Source organism: Vanessa cardui, chromosome 24 (genome assembly GCF_905220365.1).
Source record: "Vanessa cardui chromosome 24, ilVanCard2.1, whole genome shotgun sequence".
In the NCBI taxonomy this organism is placed as follows: Eukaryota; Metazoa; Arthropoda; class Insecta; order Lepidoptera; family Nymphalidae; genus Vanessa; species Vanessa cardui.
Window position 1 is genome coordinate 848,882 of NC_061146.1, and position 20,407 is coordinate 869,288.

The window sequence follows — 20,407 nt, forward strand, 5'->3', positions numbered from 1 at the left end:
CTTCGCGCAGCATTTCTTGCTCAGGAACTAACAACACCAATAGCCATCAAGTTCTCGTCTCCAGTTTACGACGTACGTGACCGAGCTGGTAAAGCTGCGTTCATATAGGAATAAACATTCGATTTTTAAAGTAGTATAAGCGCAAAGATTTTTTAATTTATTTCCATTTGTTTAAAATACGAATGCAGGTTTCTTTAGCTATCACCCTGACGAGTATGTGTAGCCTTCCCTACTACAAACCAAATGCGAAACATTATTTACTTGATGTTCAACCAATACGCTTTATCATTTAAAATTAATAAATTCATTATTCATAAATTAAATATAATTATTCCTGTATGAAAATCACCGAATACTATACAATTCCATAAATTCCATTTTTAACAGTAACGTTTCCTTTCTTAGTGGTAGGGTTTTGTGCAACCTATCTGAGTAGGTATCACTGTAACAGTGAACAGCAACAGTTAGTATTGTTGGTTGTTACCACTTTGAAGGTCGGAGGAGCAAGTACTAGCACAAGAGACATAACATCATTTCATAACATGGTCACCACTTACCATTTGTCTATCACATTTTACCTACTTATGTTAAATTTCAAAATGAAATTTCTTTTTGAAATACATATAAAATAAAAATAACATAGTATAAAACAAAGTTGCTCACCGCTATCTATGTATGCTTAATACTTCAAAATTACGCAACGGATTTCGATGCGGTTTTTTTTTAATAGATAGATTGATTCAAGAGGAAGATTTATATGTATAATACATGTACAAAATAATATAGAAACGCTGACAGTTTTAGACGTGCAAAGCCGGGGCGTGCCGCTAATATTTGATAAACTTTTAGTGTAAAAATACTTGCAGTACGTTGTTGTGGATACAAGCTTAGAGTAGCTATTTTACGAGCAATGTTAATCTTTTGTAATTGACGGTTAGTACAGAACTAACATAGGGTTCCGTACAATTTTGTCTATCCAGTGTTTTAAGATATAATGTTAGAGTCTGTATACAGCGTGCTATAATCGTTTGTTGTACAAGATTGGAGGTGACTTTGGTAACAATTTTAAAGCTAAATTAATACTACGTACTAGTAGGTACTACAGCAGTGCTTAACTGTATTATAAAAGGTCGTATCTCACTATTAGTATGTTATTTGACTCATTTAAATAATCATTATTATAAACAATTTTACATGTAACTGTAAATATTTTTGCAATAAAGAATTTCGTAAGCTTTTGAATTCTATATCAATGATTATCTATTCGTTATCTTTTTTATATATCTACGACACACTTTAATATTTTGACTATAATATGTAAAGGCATCATTTGATTACATAACCATTGTTCATAGTATTTTTACAAATACGACGACCTACATGGTCGAGTAGTCGGTACATCGGTTTTCATAACTAAGCAACTCCGAGGTTCCGGGTTCTATTCCCGGCCGAATCGATGTAGAAAAAGTTCGTTAGTTTTCTATTTTGTCTTTGGTCTGGATTTTTGTGATACCATCGTTTCTTCTGATTTTCCATAACACAAGTGCTTCTCACATTGGAATCAGAGTAATGTATGGGATGTTGTCCAACATTTATTATTTACTGTTTTGGAAAGCAGCGCAATGATTATAAAATATAATTTAAAATCAAATGTAACCTAAGTTTATTCTTTGTTTCCTTAATCGTAAGTACTCGTAAAGAGATATCAGACAGAGCCTTTGTATTATTTAAGGTATGGACGTATAGTCGTTACATTCCCATTTCCGAACTACTGCTGAAAAATTCTCGACAGATTTGAACCTGTTAATAAGACACTAAATTAACGAGGATTTAACCTAAACAAATAAATGCTACATAATCCATTTGAACTCATCCTACTTGAATGTAACACAAATATTTGCTTCGATAATATTTTCAACAAATGTTCATCAAACATAACCGCCCTGTGTCGCGGGGCCTTACGCCCTGTGTAAAAGCCGACTCGTGTAGGGGGTGATTGATTACGACTGAGCGTACTACAAACACATCCGAAACTTTTTCATTATTAAACTCGTGTCTCTGAAGCCGAGTATGATATAAAGACGAAGGAACACTTTGAAGTAAGACCCTCTGCTACGGATTTTTGTTTTAAAATTCACTTGAAAATGTATTTCATACAAACACTTCTGAATTGTCACGTTATTTATTCAGAACATCCAAAGAAGTACTTTTGTTACGTGCCGATTGTCGTTTTCGCCCGCATGAGGAGGTTACATTTTATCCATATAACCTCTTTTGTATCTTTGATAACGTGTATTCCAAATTTGAACATAATCAGTTATATAATTAAGATATCAAAACGACAATAAGACAAATCAAATCAAATCAATTTTATTCAAGTAAACTTCACAATGAAGCGTTTTAGAATCGTCGATAATTAAATACTACCAACGTTTAGGAAAGCAGCCTCCAGCGAGAAGAAACGGCAAAAAACTCGCATAGTTGGTCATTTCAAATAAACAGATTTACAATGCTGTTTTTTATACTAATTAGTATCCTGTGATGAAGCCCTAGCCTAAATCCAAGCGTTTTTTTTTTTCATAATAAGTACTTTTTTAATGAACAATAAGGTTTGTTTAATAACTTAGTCTTAATAAACTTTTTTAATTTTGTTAACAAATAAACGATCTCATCATTTAGCATATACTCTATATTCAATTATATACATGTAATTAACATGTACATTTAAAATCATTTCTAAGTAATTTGTTTAACAATCGGCGAAGATATCGTGTAACATAATATGTTATATGACTAATATATTAATATATGTTTTCTTGTTACAGATGAGGAGCTGGTTTTCCGAGACCGGTGGGGGGGACTGACCCTGTTCAATGTGAAGAACTTCACAACCAGATTACTTATGAATAATTCTACTTTCGTAAGTATACTATACTAGTAGTCGCCCGCAGCTTTGCTCGTGTTTTGGGGTATTGGTTGCCATGAGTTAGGTAAAAAATAGCCTATGTCTTTTCTTTGAGTTTAACTTCCATACCAAATTTCATCAAATTCGGTTCAGCGGTTTGATCTTGAAAGATCGACCAACATACAGACATAATTACATTCACATTTATAATATTAATATATGTAGACAGACTATATTTGTAATTGCAAAAACAGCCAACTTGCCTTTTGATAAATCGTATCGCAGAAAAGATTTTATCATAACGCCTACTCTTAATACTGTTTGATCCCATGATATAAAAAGTAACGGCTGCAGATACGTCACTATCTTCCGAAGGGACCTTTTAGATACATTAGGGGTGATGACAGATTGATACCATACGTGCTCTTAACCATTATTTATATATGGTTTATGAAACGTTTTTAAATACAAGTTTTTATATAGACAGTGCTTCATGTTAATTTTAACATTAGCAAGAGAAACAATTAAAATTTTAACTCCATAGGGCAAGCGGAATTTGACCTAAACCAAATAATAAATACTTCATAAAATAAGATTGTTTTCGTGCTAATTATTGGAAACTATCTCCATATAAATACATACGAATTACAACATGCAATAACAATTTAAAACACAAACAAACATTGGGAATGTTACTTATCAATATTAAGGCCAAATAAATTGCACACAAATCAATAATCTTAATAATTTTCATTTTTAAGTTAATTTCTGACACTAAACTTTTTAATTCAAATAAAAACAAAACCTTCGTACAGTACATTCTTAAAAGAATCAACTATAGAGAAAGAAAAATAAAAAACTATTTAGGGCCCGTATCTCATTCGTAAGTATAAAAAATTCGAACCCAAAAGCTACGATATTTTAAGTAAACTGGATGTTGATCCACTGGAGGCTCTCTTCTCAAAACCCGGATCAACTCCTCTTTCTGCGACATCGATCTTCATTCAGTATCTCTCGCTCCCGAGGAAAACGATATTGAACCTGAGCAGCAATAGATACCTCTGGCCCTTATGTAGTGCTCCAGGCACGATACATAAATATAAAATTGTATTTAACTAACATAACTGTATTTTTATACTTCCCGAACCGGTGGTAGATTCACTTAATATTGTTTGTTAAATGACAAAATTGCTCGTAAAACCTACTTAAATAACATAAATTATATTTTGATTATATTTGCTCTCTTTTGCATTTCTGTTATAAGTGATACAACAACAGCCTGTAAATTTCCCACTGCTAGGTAAAAGCCTCCTCTCCTTTTGACGGGAAGGTTCGGAACATATTCCACCACGCTGTTCCAATGTTGGTCGAATACACATGTGGCAGAATTTCTATGAAATTTGACACACGCAGGTTTTCTCACGATGTTTTCCTTCACCGCTGAGCACGAGATGAATTATAAAAACAAATTAAGCACATGAATATACAGTGGTGCTTGCTGGGTTAGAACTCGCAATCATCGGTTAAGATGCACGCGTTTTAACCTCTGGGCTATCTGAACTCATATCATATCAGTGATACAGATAAAAACAAAGGGATACCGAGAACCTGATGCCTATAATAGTTTGTTTACAATAATCAACTAGCACAACCTCTCCATTAAATAAACGACTTTGAAAAGGATTGAGGCAAGGCTTTTATAGGATTTTCTTGCTTGTAAATATAATATACGCTACGAGGAAAATTGTTTGCTAAGAAGAGGCCGGATTTCATCTTAGATTTTGGCATTAAGTTTGCATATTTTATAGCGGCGGCAGTTTGAGGTTGAGCCAAATCGACTAATAATTTTTATATTAGACGTATTTATTTCTTTATTTAAAACGTAATGGTTCAAACTGAATGACTTCTCAAACCTATTCGTTTTTCCATTAAATTTTGTCAATTAAAAATGCAGTACCTTTTCCTTGTTTGTGTACCTAATAGTATAGTTGAATTTAAGTGCAATTTTTATTTTTTAGAAAATTTATTATTAATTTATTAGAATTTTTATTTTTCAAAAACATAATGTGATGTGACTTACTGAGTTATACTCATTTCAGGTTTATTTATATATCGAACACTTTGCACAACACTAGATTTATATAATACAAAGGTCATGCTTATATAACAAAAAAGAAATATATTCTACTGAGCAATTTGTACATACTACCTTGTATATATTTTCCCAGTATATTCTCGATACCATTTCCACCAATCACTTATCTAAGGTACAATAAGAACGTCTGTATTGTTAACTCTTCTGCGCTCGAGAGAAGAAAAAACAAATGGATATTAAAAATGATTACGCAACCGTCCGCCCGTCACACCGCTATGATTTAATACCTAACGTTATATAAGAGATAAAGCAATAAGTTTTACTTCGAAGGTATGGAATTTAACAATAAAAATATTATTGTAGCATAAGTTACTCCTTATTATATCAGTTATCTGCCAGTGAAAGTCCCGTCATAATCGGTCCAGCCGTTCCAGCGATTAACCGAAACAAACAGACAAAAATTGTAAAAATGTTATTTTGATATATGTACCCTGTCTACATACATATGCATTGAGTAAAAAAGACACTTCAATTTTATTATATGTATAGATATTTTCTATATATTCTAAAAAGTCCTTTAAATTTTTTGTAACGGCTAATTCAAATATGTATAGGTAATGTGTAAATTGAGAAGATCAGTTTTTTTGTCGCTAGAAGTAAGACAGATATGGTAACACTTATACAGTCATTATTGTCATTACCGCCCTATGGTAATGACGATAATGTCGTCACTATACAAAGTGGTGATAGGTTCCAGGCCCCCTACTTTGGTCGCTGAAACGTTATGTCCCATTTGCCCGTATGAAACCACATCGCTCACCCTTCAAACCGTAACATAAAAAGTCTAAGTAACGCAGTAAAGAATAAGGATCGGCATCAGTATATGGTACAGATATGTTAGCACAAAATTCAACCACTTCTGTATGTATGTGTCGACATGTTGACTGTGAAAATTGTACTTTTGTATAGTTGTTATATACACTTAATGTAGAAATGTCAAAATAATTCGTTTCAAACATATTCCATAAGATATCATACAATATATATCAACTTTGATATATTACATATTTTATATGTATAGTATATAGTTTCATAGTTAAAGCGTTAATCAATAAATACTTGAACTAAATATTATGCATATTATATAAATATTCAATTTCCGAAGTATTATAACATAGTAGTATAGTAGTAGTATAATATAGTCATAGTAAAACTTAGTATCCGTATTTTAACGTTAATTCTACATTCGGTAAATAATGTTAAAACCAAATAAACGCTACACTAACGGTGTAACAAGCAGTCTTCTTTCAAACCTTCGTACAGTCAAATATAATATTGAGATTTGCACGTATAGACATATTGTTATCTTCGTTTACGCTTTAACGAGTTCTTGTAATGAATCCTATTGAATGTATCAGAATATTGCGATATTATTTCGAGAAAAATCTGGTGATATTATTATCATCCTTATGTTCATTTATATGAACATATTCTTGTTATAATTATACAGCAACTGGAGATGAAAGAAAAGGTCAATCGGTGGTCGAATTAGATATAAGAATGGTCTGAGTAGTTCATAATCTTACACACATATACACCCACGCACGCACACATAGAGACAGACACACACAGAGACGCACAATTTTATTATACGTCTTGATTGCTCATGTTAAAACTCCAACAGAAGAGCTTGCCGATTGTCTTGTTCTTAACCACGCAAAGCAAATGTTTGCGTTTTACTTACATGAGCATATATAAATATTTCATTTATATATCAAACAGAATGACATAAATATTCTACGCGGACAAACAACGCATTCAAATTAATCCTCATATCAAAAAGATTACTTCCATTACGACAATTTCAACACACGACCTACGAACTCCTTCAAACGTAAAGGTCGATATTGATTTATACCTTTAACCTAACCACTTCCGGGATTAAAGTATAAATAAAATTTTAACAAAAAGAAAAACCGACTTCAAACAAAACACTATTTTAAAACAAATGAATATGCACGAAAAAGTAATAAAAATAATTGCGTATTCAACATATTTTTTAGAGTCTTCCTAAGTTAAATGAAATGAAAAATATTAGACTACTTAAAAGTCGATTAACGATTATATCATGTAGTTATAATTATTGGTATATTTGGAGCCGGTGTCAGCCACGGTGCCCTTGCCCCAACAATCAAAAGAAAGAAGCGATACGAGCCCCTTGATTGATTCAGTATATTATTGAGTAAAAGGTTATTTGTAAAAAACATATTTGTTAAAGTATTCTCGTATTGTTTTTTGATAGATATACTGTAGGGTTTTATTGGCTGACACCGACTCCAAATATAACAATAATTATAACTACATGATATAATCGTTAATCGACTTTTAAGTAGTCTAATATTTTTCATTTCATTTAACTTAGGAAGACTCTAAAAAATATGTTGAATACGCAATTATTTTTATTACTTTTTCGTGCATATTCATTGGTTTTAAAATAGTGTTTTGTTTGAAGTCGGTTTTTCTTTTTGTTAAAATTTTATTTATTTTTTGATTTTAAGTGAAGCTGATGTTGACTAACTATTTTTTTTTAGTATGGATAGATTAAGCGTTCCATTTATATGAGTCAGAAACTACTTCGAGGACAATTTCAAAGGAAACTTGCGAATAAAGCAAAAATAGACTTTCGAAAATGCGGATTTAATACGTCACGCGGCGTAAACTACAAGGATCCCTCGAAAGAGCTGTAATCGAACTCAGCAAAAAAACTTTGAAAAAGACCAACTATATTTCGTACATCATATGACATCACATTACATACACAAAATTTGATTAAAGATAGTAAGAAATTCTGCCCCATATCGCACCCTAACTGCGAGCCGTATAGGAGTTCCATCACTACATAGTATAAAACAAAGTCGCTTTCTCTGTCCCTATATCTTTAAATCTACGCAACGGATATTGATGCAGTTTTTTTTAAAAGATAGTGTGATTCAAGGGGAAGGTTTGTGTATATAATACGTGAACAATAGAGTAAAGAAACACTGATAATTTTAGAAGTTTGCGATGTGATGTCGTATATAAACAAATTCTGTAGTATATTTAGTATCAGTATTGCACCCGTGCGAAGCCGGGGTGCGTAGCTAGTTGATTATAATATTCGACTATGATAATTACATAAACATAACCACATTACGGAAGGTGACTCAAATATCCAAATAACCTATAAATATAAATAAAATTTTAACAAAAAGAAAAACCGACTTCAACCAAAACACTATTTTAAAACAAATGAATATGCACGAAAAAGTAATAAAAATAATTGCGTATTCAACATATTTTTTAGAGTCTTCCTAAGTTAAATGAAATGAAAAATATTAGACTACTTAAAAGTCGATTAACGATTATATCATGTAGTTATAGTTATTGGTATATTTGGAGCTGGTGTCAGCCACGGTGCCCTTGCCCCAACAATCAAAAGAAAGAAGCGATACGAGCCCCTTGATTGATTCAGTATATTATTGAGTAAAAGGTTATTTGTAAAAAACATATTTGTTAAAGTATTCTCGTATTGTTTTTTGATAGATATACTGTAGGGTTTTATTGGCTGACACCGACTCCAAATATAACAATAATTATAACTACATGATATAATCGTTAATCGACTTTTAAGTAGTCTAATATTTTTCATTTCATTTAACTTAGGAAGGCTCTAAAAAATATGTTGAATACGCAATTATTTTTATTACTTTTTCGTGCATATTCATTTGTTTTAAAATAGTGTTTTGTTTGAAGTCGGTTTTTCTTTTTGTTAAAATTTTATTTATTTTTTGATTTTAAGTGAAGCTGATGTTGACTAACTAATTTTTTTTAATATGGATAGATTAAGCGTTCCGTTTATATGAGTCAGAAACTACTTCGAGGACAATTTCAAAGGAAACTTGCGAATAAAGCAAAAATAGACTTTCGAAAATGCGGATTTAATACGTCACGCGGCGTAAACTACAAGGATCCCTCGAAAGAGCTGTAATCGAACTCAGCAAAAAAACTTTGAAAAAGACCAACTATACTTCCTACATCATATGACATCACATCACATACACAAAATTTGATTAAAGATAGTAAGAAATTCTGCCCCATATCGCACCCTAACTGCGAGCCGTATAGGAGTTCCATCACTACATAGTATAAAACAAAGTCGTTTTCTCTGTCCCTATATCTTTAAATCTACGCAACGGATTTTGATGCGGTTTTTTTCAAAAGATAGTGTGATTCAAGGGGAAGGTTTGTGTATATAATACATGAACAATATAGTAAAGAAACACTGATAATTTTAGAAGTTTGCGATGTGATGTCGTATATAAACAAATTCTGTAGTATATTTAGTATCAGTATTGCACCCGTGCGAAGCCGGGGTGGGTAGCTAGTTGATTATAATATTCGACTATGATAATTACATAAACATAACCACATTACGGAAGGTGACTCAAATATCCAAATAACCTATAAATAAAAGATTCGACCGAGTATCGCTAACGTGCTCCTCAGAATTGTTCCGTTCCCTTCCGTTCCGTTACTTTGTCATGGATCCTGTGGTCAGAACCTTACCAAACTTTCACCAAATTACCCTTGAAGTATATATTTTATAATAAAAAAAGAATTATCAAAATTGGTTAACGTGATTTTCAGTTATTCACCTATTTGTCGCGCATATACATAATGCAAATTTAAGACTTATGTCGTTTTCACATGGATACCATCATCGGAAAAAAAAATAAAAAAATGGGACCCCACGAGAAGCACTACCTTTCAAACAAAAAAAAAATTATCAAAATCGGTCCACCCAGTGAAAAGTTATGAGGTAACAAACATAAAAAAAAAAAAAAGTGCAGACGAATTGATAACCTCCTCCTTTTGGAAGTCGGTTGATAAAGGGTTATTTTTAACTCGATCCAATTGACCAAAATACATGTTATATTGTAGGTTTCGTTAATTAAAATCTTATTGTATAAGCGTCATTCATTCATTCATTCATTAATTGCCCAAAAACGTTATTTGAACCGTACGCAAACGGAAAGTAGGGGTGATATAACATTTATTCCTATTTATTCTATTAATACCTATGTAGTCGAGATGGCCCAGTTACCACTGGGCCATCGCGACTAGAACGCGTGCATCTTAACAGATGATTGCGGGTTCAAACGAAGGCAAGCTCCACCTAATTTTCATGTGCTTAATTTTTATCTTATTTTCTCATCAAAAAATCGTGGGGAAACTTGCTTGTGTCTAATTTCAACGAAATTCTGTCAGATGTGAATCCACCAAGCCGGATTGAAGCAGCGTGGTGGCATGCTCGAAACCTTCTCCTCAAAGGGAGAGGAGGCCTTTCCCTGCAATGGGAAATTGACTATTGTTGTTGTTGTTTGTTGTAAATGTATTGTGAAGCAGCCGTTAGTCATTATCTGATTTAGTACTGTATAAGTACGTCTAAAATCACGTATTTGATAATTACAGTTGACCTGCCGCGCTCACACGTGTGTTGTAATGATCAGTGCGGACTCGCCGCGTATAGAATGTTAATCACAAAGCAATTGTAGATTATTCGGCGTTCGACTCGTGGACGCGTGTTTGTAACCAAATTTGCTTTCAGTAATTGCTTGATTTTAGCCGCCGGTTATAGTAATGATTCGTGATGCCATTGATAACGTCAAACTATGTTATTAGTTATATTTGTTTGGGGTTATATGCTAGCTAATATATATGTATAAAGTGGATTGTTTATTTGTTTGTAAACGTTGATCACTGGATTTGAATTTTTGTATTATATAAACCGATTTACCGATTTTTATATTTAGATGCCGTATGTATTTCCGTGGTTCTTCGATAGTTAAGATTACTCTCAGTAAATGGAATTATAGAAGTGGAAAGTGAGTTTAATTATTATTCCACTCAGACGAAGTCAGGAAGGGAAGCCAGTATCTTTATATTCATACGTGAAGCAAGAACTTTGTAAGCCTATTTACGAAAATAGACGAAGCAGATCGGACCAGTTTAAGTTTATGAAGCGTACAGAAAGCTAACATTTTAATAACAGGCATTAGATACATTTATTAAATAACTAGCTGTGACCGCGACTTCTTGTGCGTTCGAATAAAAAAAACAGTTTTATTCAGTTCTGAGACAGATTTTGTGATCTTAAGTAATGCATGCGCGAGAGCTGCGCGCGTTACTTTACAGTAATTGGAAAGTGCGGGGAATTTAATCATAGAATAAAAGTAGCCTGAATTACTCTTTATTACTTCAGCTATTTACCAGTAAAAGTTCCGTCAAAATCGGTAAAGCCGTTCCAGAGAAAAAACTCCATATTATACACACGAGGCTTCCGTCAAGCTGCCAATAGTTACGTCATACTGGCATAGACAAATTAAATCATGACGAAGTTAATTAATGGCGCTTTAATTGACATTTGAGTTCTATGATTGAAATAAACTCACTCCAGAGTGGAGTGGAGTGAGATGGCCCAGTTGTTAGAACGCGTGCATCTTAACCGATGATTGCGGGTTCAAATCCAGGCAGGCACCACTGAATATTCATGTGCTTAATTTATTTAATTGTTTATAATTCATCTCGTTGTTGGCGTTGAAGGAAAACATCGCAAGAAAACTTGTCTGTGTCTAATTTCATAAAAATTCTGCCACATGTGTATTCCACCAACCCACATTGGAACAACGTGGTGGAATATGTACCAAACCCTCTCCTTAATGGAAGAGGCGGCCTTATCCCAGCAGTGGGAAATTTATAGGCTGTTACTTACTTATGATTGAAATAATGACAAGATCCAGCTACGCTTCATTTCTGCCTGTAGAATATATCATTTATTTTCGTCAGCAATCATTGGGACTCATGTTGAGCAGACAGCGCCTGTTAAAACTTTTTGGATTCGTTATAATAATCTTTATAAGTCTTCCCGTCTTATAGAATTCGTGAAACGAAGTACAATTTCAACTATATAATAGGTAACATTACAATTGTCAGATGTTCACGAGTAGCGAAACCTTAACAAGCTTTCAATGTTATTTATAGTATACATCCATAGAGTTGAAATGGCCCAGTGTTTAGACGCGGGCATCTTAACCGATGATTGCGGGTTCAAACCTAAGCAAACAATATTATATGTAATTATTTGCATAATTTGTTTTTAAAATTAATCTCGTGCTCGGCCGTAAAGGAAAACATCGTGAGGTGTATCTAATTTCATCGAAATTCGGATACATGTGCATTCCACCAAGTTGCATTAGAACAGCGTGGTGGAATATATTTCAAATCCTTAATAGGCTCAGGCCTCCTCATCTAATAAGGAAATTTACAGGCTGTTACTGTTACTTTTATAGTATACACATACATATAGCCTACTCTAATGGAAGTAGGAAAAATGATAAACAAATCTTAGATTGAAGTATTTCATGCGATTTGCTAACAACCCGAGCTAAGAGTTTGTGATTAATATATATTTATTCATAATACAACACTCTTACACTTAACTTTTAATTTCTACTTTAGCTACAGGCACAAGCGACATCTTAGTTCCCAAGGTTGGTGGCACATTGACGATGTAAGCAATAGTTAATATTTCTTACAACGTCATTGTATATGGGTGATAGTGACCACTTACCATCAGGTGGACCATATGCTCGTCCACCAACAAATAAAAAAAAATTTTACTTCCGAAAATCCGATAAGATTTATAAACGTCCAAAACGCCATTTTTTGACAAATCTGTAGTAAATATCATTGATTCAAGCTTGAATGATGTCGATATATTTGCTATCAAACGTTGTTTACGGATTTGCCTTTTTTCTTGTTATCGTTGAAATAGAGTCATAAGGTAAATTATTATATATATTAATATGAATTTAAAAATTATATATTACTTTGTTTATATTTATATTTATTGCTTGTGACTTCACAATAATACTTTCTATTCCCCATATACATAAATGGCTTGCCCTTTCTTGTTGGGAACAAACATGATATAGTATTGTTTGCTGATGATACTTCTTTGGTTTTTAAAAATAATAGGAAACAGGTTCAGTATGACGATGTAAACAGTGCTATGTCCGATATAGTACATTGGTTTAGCGTAAATAATCTTAGACTGAATAGTAAAAAAATAAAATTGTAAAATTTAGCACACCACACGTGCAAAATGTAAAACCCGATGTACTTATCAATGGGGAATCGATGGATCCAGTTGAAACAACTGAATTTCTTGGCCTTACTCTTGATGCCAAGTTACAGTGGCTCCCCCATAAACGGATTGGCGGGTAGACTGAGTTCTGCGGCATTTGCGGTCAAAAAAATTAGATTATTTACTGATGTTGATACGGCTCGATTAGTATATTTTAGTTACTTTCACAGTATAATGTCCTACGGTATTATGCTTTGGGGTAACGCAGCCGCTATCCAAACTATATTTGTGCTGCAGAAGAGGGCTATTCGCGCAATTTATAACCTAGGAGCCAAGGAATCATTAAGGTATAGATTTAAAGATATTAAGATATTGACTGTTGCTTCTCAATACATATTTTGTAATGTTTTGTATGTACGGAAAAATATTAATGTTTTTATGAGAAAATGTGATTCTCATAACATTGGTACAAGGACCAAACACAATCTTGTTACTCCTGTTACTCGACTGCATAGAGTCAGTAACTCTTTTGTGGGGCAATGTATACGCTTCTACAACAGGATCCCAGAAAGCGTTCAAAATGCTTCTGTTGTCAAATTTAAAAAAATTGTTAAGGAACGCTTGTGTGCAAAAGGTTACTATACAATTAGCGAGTTTATGTTTGATAGCATACCTTGGGAATGAAACGATCGCCTCCTGGCTATTTCTAATCATATACTACTATGTATCTTATTAATTTGACAAAAAAAATAACAAAAAAAAAGTCCCGCTGAGTTTCTTTCACCGGTTCTTCTCAGGTCAGGGTGTTCCTTTTTCCGAACCGGTGGTAGTATTAATTGACAATCAATAAGTAAGTGTAATGCTTCTATATTGAATAAAGGAATTTGAGTTTGAGTTTGACATAAAAATTGTTCTTTAAAAAGTTTTGTACGTCATCTTGAGTTTTTACTTGGTGGTAATGCTTAAAAGCCGATATCGATCAGTACCACCCACTCATAATAAATCCTACCATCAAACAGCAACAATTAGTATCGTTGCGTCTCTAAAAACGCCATCGAATGAATTTTATAATATGTCATATAATTTTTATACGGTTATCTGCTGCCTAACCGTTCGAAATAAGAAGTTATATTATTCCCATCGTAGTGATAAACTTATTACCGTGGTCAAGAGATGACTTTCCAATTATCTCGTATAATCATTACGTAACCAGATATCACAATGACTTTAATTCAAATTCAATAATACTTTAATTCTTTTTTTTAAATGTTCAGCACTTATTCTTTAAAAAACATTTTCATACTAAAATTCATAAAAATTATATTTTCAAACAAAATTTCATGTGCAAGCACGTTCCTGCTGCAAATTTATTATATATAGGTATCTGAACTCGACTACGATACAAAAGCAATTTTCAATTAATACCACTTGTTTCAGCTTTTTGGTCAAACGTTGGCACAAATCTTCCGTATCAATATTCAGACGGTATTTTTTTACGATAAGATCAGGTGACAATTATTTCTTAAATCTCATGCTTCATCTTAGTCTGGTGAGACATGGAATCCTTAGTGTCAATATTTTTGGTTCAAGAGTGGTTCTTTTATAGAAAAACGTGTGTAATCTTACTGTAGTGTTTATATCTATACAGTAAATATAATATACTGTCTCACGTACCACACTGGAGGGGGTAGCTGTCAGAGAGTCGTGTTGCAAACAAGGTACGAGACTGACGTGCGCCTGCGCTCCAGGTGTGGTAGTAGTGAGCCAGTGTCTATCCAGTGTGTATAGCCAGTTGTCAAAGTCAAAGTCAAAACCCTTTATTCAAAATAGAAGTGTTTACACTTTCTTATTGATTGTCGAAAATTTACCATTACCATTATAGAGAGTCGAGATGGCCCAGTGGTTAGAACGCGTGCATCTTAACCGATGATTGCGGGTTCAAACCCAGGCAAGCACCGCTAATTCATGTGCTTAATTTGTCTTTATAATTCATCTCGTGCTCAGCGGTGAAGGAAAACATCGTGAGGAAACCTGCATGTGACAAATTTCATAGAAATTCTGCCACATGTTTTTCCCACCAACCTGCATTGGAACAGCCTGGTGGAATATGTTCCAAACCTTCTCCTCAAAGGGAGAGGAGGCCTTTAGCCCAGTAGTGGGAATTTACAGACTGTTGTTGTTGTTGTTGTACCATTATATATATATAATCTACATAATCTACTACTATCTATATAATCTACCATGTATATATCATTGAGGGACCGGAGGGTCCTACACTTACTTTCCTTTATAGTTACATTTCTTTGTAGAATGAGTTTGAAAAGTAATTATCTATGAAGTGATTGAGGTTTGGTTTTCTTCCATCCATATACAATGATGAGCGACGCCAATATTTATGTATGTGTTATTACTTGAAAGAATTTCCATTCCACCATACAGTATCTTGGTGCGATATACTTAAGGAGAATAACTTTACAAGAAATATAGTATTATTAATTTATTTAGTTTACATCTGCTTGCACTGGGTCAACTTCTTTTTATTTCTATTTCTTTCCTCTACCTTAATGTTATCTTGAAGAGATCGATGATTTATTGCTAATGCCATCTCTAGTGCTTATTGTACAATAAATAGTACTATGATTTGATTTGATTTGAAAAAATAAAATATTTTTATTCAAAATACTTTCGTGTCTCATCTCCCAGGTAATGTATGGTCACCAATGTATTGGACAAATATTGGCACCAACGATTGATACCAGCGCTCAAAAAAGAGTAATAACTCAACGTCAATGCTAGCTGACGTAAATATACCGGCACAATTTATTCAAATTCTTAGGGACGTTTTGTATGGGGATTGAATAAGAAGAGAAATGGCGTTTGTAAAGTTTTCACACGCACAAAGAAAACGCTGAATTTATATTGTTTAATGCTTCTTATATGAGTCACATCTGTGGAGTAACAAATTCTGCTGCGAAATGGATTGTCATCCATCTTTACTAGCTAATATCACTAAACTATTTACATTTGAAGGTAATATTTCTTTCAATGTTGAGTTAAAAATACTAGCTCCACTAGGCCCATACCACGGGTACCATAATGTATACGACTTTTATATAGAAGTACATACATCTTTTTTGCCACAAAAGTAGAAATTCTCGGCTTATTTCTACTATAATCATCATCATCATCATCATCAGCCCGTTTTTGTCAACTGCTGGACATAGGCCTCTCCGAGTGTACGCCACTGCGGTCTTTCTCCGGCTAGGTACTATAATATGCATACATAATTATGCACATGAACACATATTGAAAACTCTATTTATTCATTAAAACCGCATTAACTAACATTAACAGATGCGTATTTTAAACGACGGTATCTTGAGTATCAGATTATATTTTCCTACTGCTGAACCTAGCTTCTCAGCTAACCAAAGAAGAAGGCTTGAACCTTCTATCACCACGCTGCTTCTATGGTGGTTAGTGGATATGCATGGTAACGATTTTTATTTGATACATGCCAGCCATGGCTACCTAACTGTGTTCAATGGTACTTAGATCTTAGGTCTTATTCTGACCACTGGGTATAATATATGTTTATCACAATTTAGACATCCAAAAAATTAGCTCAAACATAATTTCTTCAAAATATGATAACATCATTTTTGCTTAAATATTTTTGATGACGTTTCTAACTGGTTATGTCTCTAGACAACTAATTAGAAATACGTCCACTTTTAACACCTATTATTAAATTATAAATAAGTTTTTTTTTTATTTTAAATTAAGATTCCAATTTAATGACACTTACATTTTAAGGCAATTTAACTTAACATTTGAGAAAAACTCAAATCTCTGAAGCGTTATGAACCATTTGAACAGCGCACGTTACAGTATATCCCATTAACGTGGCCAGAATATTACACAGCGCACGACACTCAGCGAGCTGACACAGCACGTTCCACTAATCCTGGCATTGAACGAATCTAGAACAAACGCGATAAATAAAAAGCACCCTGTATGTATTGTTGCGACAATCCGATTTATATGAAACACCATTTGAACATTCTCTGTTCGAAAATGTTTAAATTGAGAGTATTTTCTCTTTTCTATTACAGGAATTATAGTGGTCCATAGAAAAAAAGTTGAAAATTATGTAGTTTATGAGAAGATGACTGAATCAGAACTTCTTCCTATGTCAATAAAAACGTTCTATTTAAACTGGGTAGATAGTAATGCAAATAAAAGAAAATAATTAAAAACAAAAACAAACAGACACGAATTATGGACACAATAAATAATTGGTTTGGCAAAAAACAATATACAAGCAAATAATGATGTGACGTCACGGGTCCAGATGTATTAGCTATGTGTGAAATATTACATAAACTGTATATCTCCAATCGCTAAGCTGTGCCAAGTTTTATCAGCCAGTTACCTGATCTGAGTTTGATTAAAAGTATGTTTTTGTATTAAACCTAAGCCCGTTTTATTATATTTAACATTTACTAACATTAACTTTACATGGCTGCACAGCAGTCTGGGTATCTGGGAAGTTCGACCCGGCACCCTTAAACGATTTTAACCAAGTATAATACAAAGTCAATGATCCAGTGATAAAGACAACTAAACCTCATTCTCCTTTCGAAAACAAATCTAGGAGTTTAACTTAGCACGCTGCTTCAATGCGTGGAAAAACATGTGGCTTAAATATTCATCCAATATCTTTTGGTTATCTACGATTTATCACTTAAGAAGATTCAAATTTAGAATACTTTGACATTCAGAAGATCCGATTTCTGGATTTTTGCTTTAAGGTTCACGTGCTCTAATCACTAGCCACATATCTCTAAATGCTTAACTGAATGAGAAAATTGAGATTTTTAAGTTTCAACGACATTAAATACTAAAGGTTGAAGTTATACGGAATAGTCACACATGTCCATCGCATATTTAAAACAGAAGAAAAAACTAATTCCATTCCAGGTTTGGCTATTGCAACGGACAAAGGAGTATTCAAAGTTTAATCTTACTGAGGACGACACGTAGGCATTTTTTCTCGTGTAACGTGCGTAGCTGTGCAAGTTAAACTGGTGTAACTAAATTAACTATCAATCTATATGTCCCAGTATCAATCGCCGTAATGGGCGTAAATACTCGATCACTATTTTGACGTCATTCGCGATGGAGTTTTGTTTTGCACATCAGTATATGAATTTCATCTGTCACATAAATGCGACGAATGCTTCCACAGACTAAAAAACACCGGATAAAAATTTGCCACGATCATTTAAAAATATCCGAAAAAGATTAACTTCCAAAATCGTTGGAGCTTTACGGGGTAAGAGTAGCCATTATTTTAAAAAACTAATTTTAAAATTGAGCGATGTTATAAAAATAAAAGTTTCAATCGCCCACAAACAACTGTATTGATTCTAATGATATCTAGCTTAGATTTTATAGTATAAGTTGGCGGTCGAGTATATTTGCCACCTGATGGTAAGTGGTCACAATCACCCATAGACAATGACGCTGAAAGAAACATTAACTATTCCTTACATAGTCAATGCGCCACCAACCTTGGGAACTAAGATGTTATATCCCTTGTGCCTGTACTTACACTGGCTCACTCACCCTTCAATCAACACAAAACAATACTGAGTACTGTTGTTTGGCGGTAGAATAACTGATGTGTATGTGGTACCTACCCAGACGGGATTGAACGAAGCCCTACCACCAAGTAATGTACTCAGTACATCGACACCGGGATTTTAATCAGAATTTCTTGAAGAAAAATCCCTAAATACTTTTAATGAACAAACTTTTTTTCCTGTTATAAGTAAATAAATATAATATATAATAAGTATATTTTCAAAGTAAGTGGAGTGGTTTTGCTTAACAAAATCGAACAGACTATTGAAACGATTATAATTGATTCGCAATAATGCTTAGCCATTAATTAATGTTCAATCAGTGCGCTAAGCTGTCAATTTTACATATTTCCAACGTTGTCGGCTATTAATGGTGTCTGCGGTTTCCATTACAATTCAGCGAACTAATATTTGAACGTTAATTAGTCGAGCGATCACTGATTTGTGATAATTGATGACAAGATATAATTCCAACTGCACGAGAGCAAAAGTGTTCGATAATGGATGATTAATTTAATCCCCTAAGCTTCAGTGTATAATCTGTAGGGTATTGATGTTGATGCATAAATTAATTAGTGGAATAATAACTTTCGTCGTCCGGTAGTCCGCTCGAGTTAAGGGGCCAGATGTTGGACACTTTATTATTATTACGCGATTTATTGACAACATAGCAGAATTCTCTATGAAAGAAAGTGCGATGTTAAATTAGTACTTTTTTGTAAATAATTATTAGGTAGTACTTTATCTTCAATAGATTTTTTCGAAGTGGACTTTCACAAATGATTCTTGTAAATTGATTTAAAACTTGCCCCAATTTTGGCAAAATAGTTCAAACAATTCTCAAATTATTTATTCTCTGTTCACGGTAGTATGCTCAAACGATTCCGTGGCGTCCACTACGAAAGAGGTGCCGCTGGTTTTTAGTCTGGCACTCGGCCAGGTGCTGCCTACCATACCATATCAGGTGTATATGCGAAACGGTATATTCTAGCGTAAAAATGGTAACTACATATAGGGATGCAAACGATATGTTTTTCAAACATTTTTGATGTTTTTCAAATATCGATACATCGTTCATAAACATCGATGTTTTTCAAATATCGATATATCGTTCATAAACATCGATGTTTTAACATCGATATTGAAACTTCTAACATCGATGTTTTATGAACGATGTCAGCATTCAGATGAAAAAAAAAGATGCATATAAGGGAACGTAATTGTAGCGACAAATCGGAGTTTTAATAGTTTACCAGATAAAGCCTTGGTTTCTGAGAAACATGCTAGATAAATATTCAGCAATAATGGAATGCACCTTGTCATTAAAAGCAGAAATTGACAAGGAAGTTTCTAAGAGATTTGATAACCTAGAGCAATGTTCATTGTTGACAATTGCTACTGCATTTGATCCTTATTTCAAGCTAATGCATTTTAAAGATCGAAGATAATTCTTAAAAATAAATGTTAAAACAAATTAAGTAACGTCTCATTTCTGCTAAAAAAAAAACATCGATCAAAATATCGATATATCGTTCATAAACGTCGATATTTCTAACATGATGTTCTGATATCGA

The 20,407-nt window shown here is 33.3% G+C and overlaps 1 protein-coding gene across 1 annotated transcript in view; it reads left to right on the forward strand.

The window, feature by feature from the left end:
• The window catches only part of LOC124540143 (inactive dipeptidyl peptidase 10), a 303,680-nt gene that overhangs the window by 259,977 nt on the left and 23,296 nt on the right, over window positions 1–20,407 (forward strand). The window contains exon 3 of the mRNA XM_047117591.1: window positions 2,826–2,920. Coding sequence (XP_046973547.1) covers window positions 2,826–2,920 — 95 coding nt within the window. The remainder of the gene's footprint in view (window positions 1–2,825; window positions 2,921–20,407) is intronic.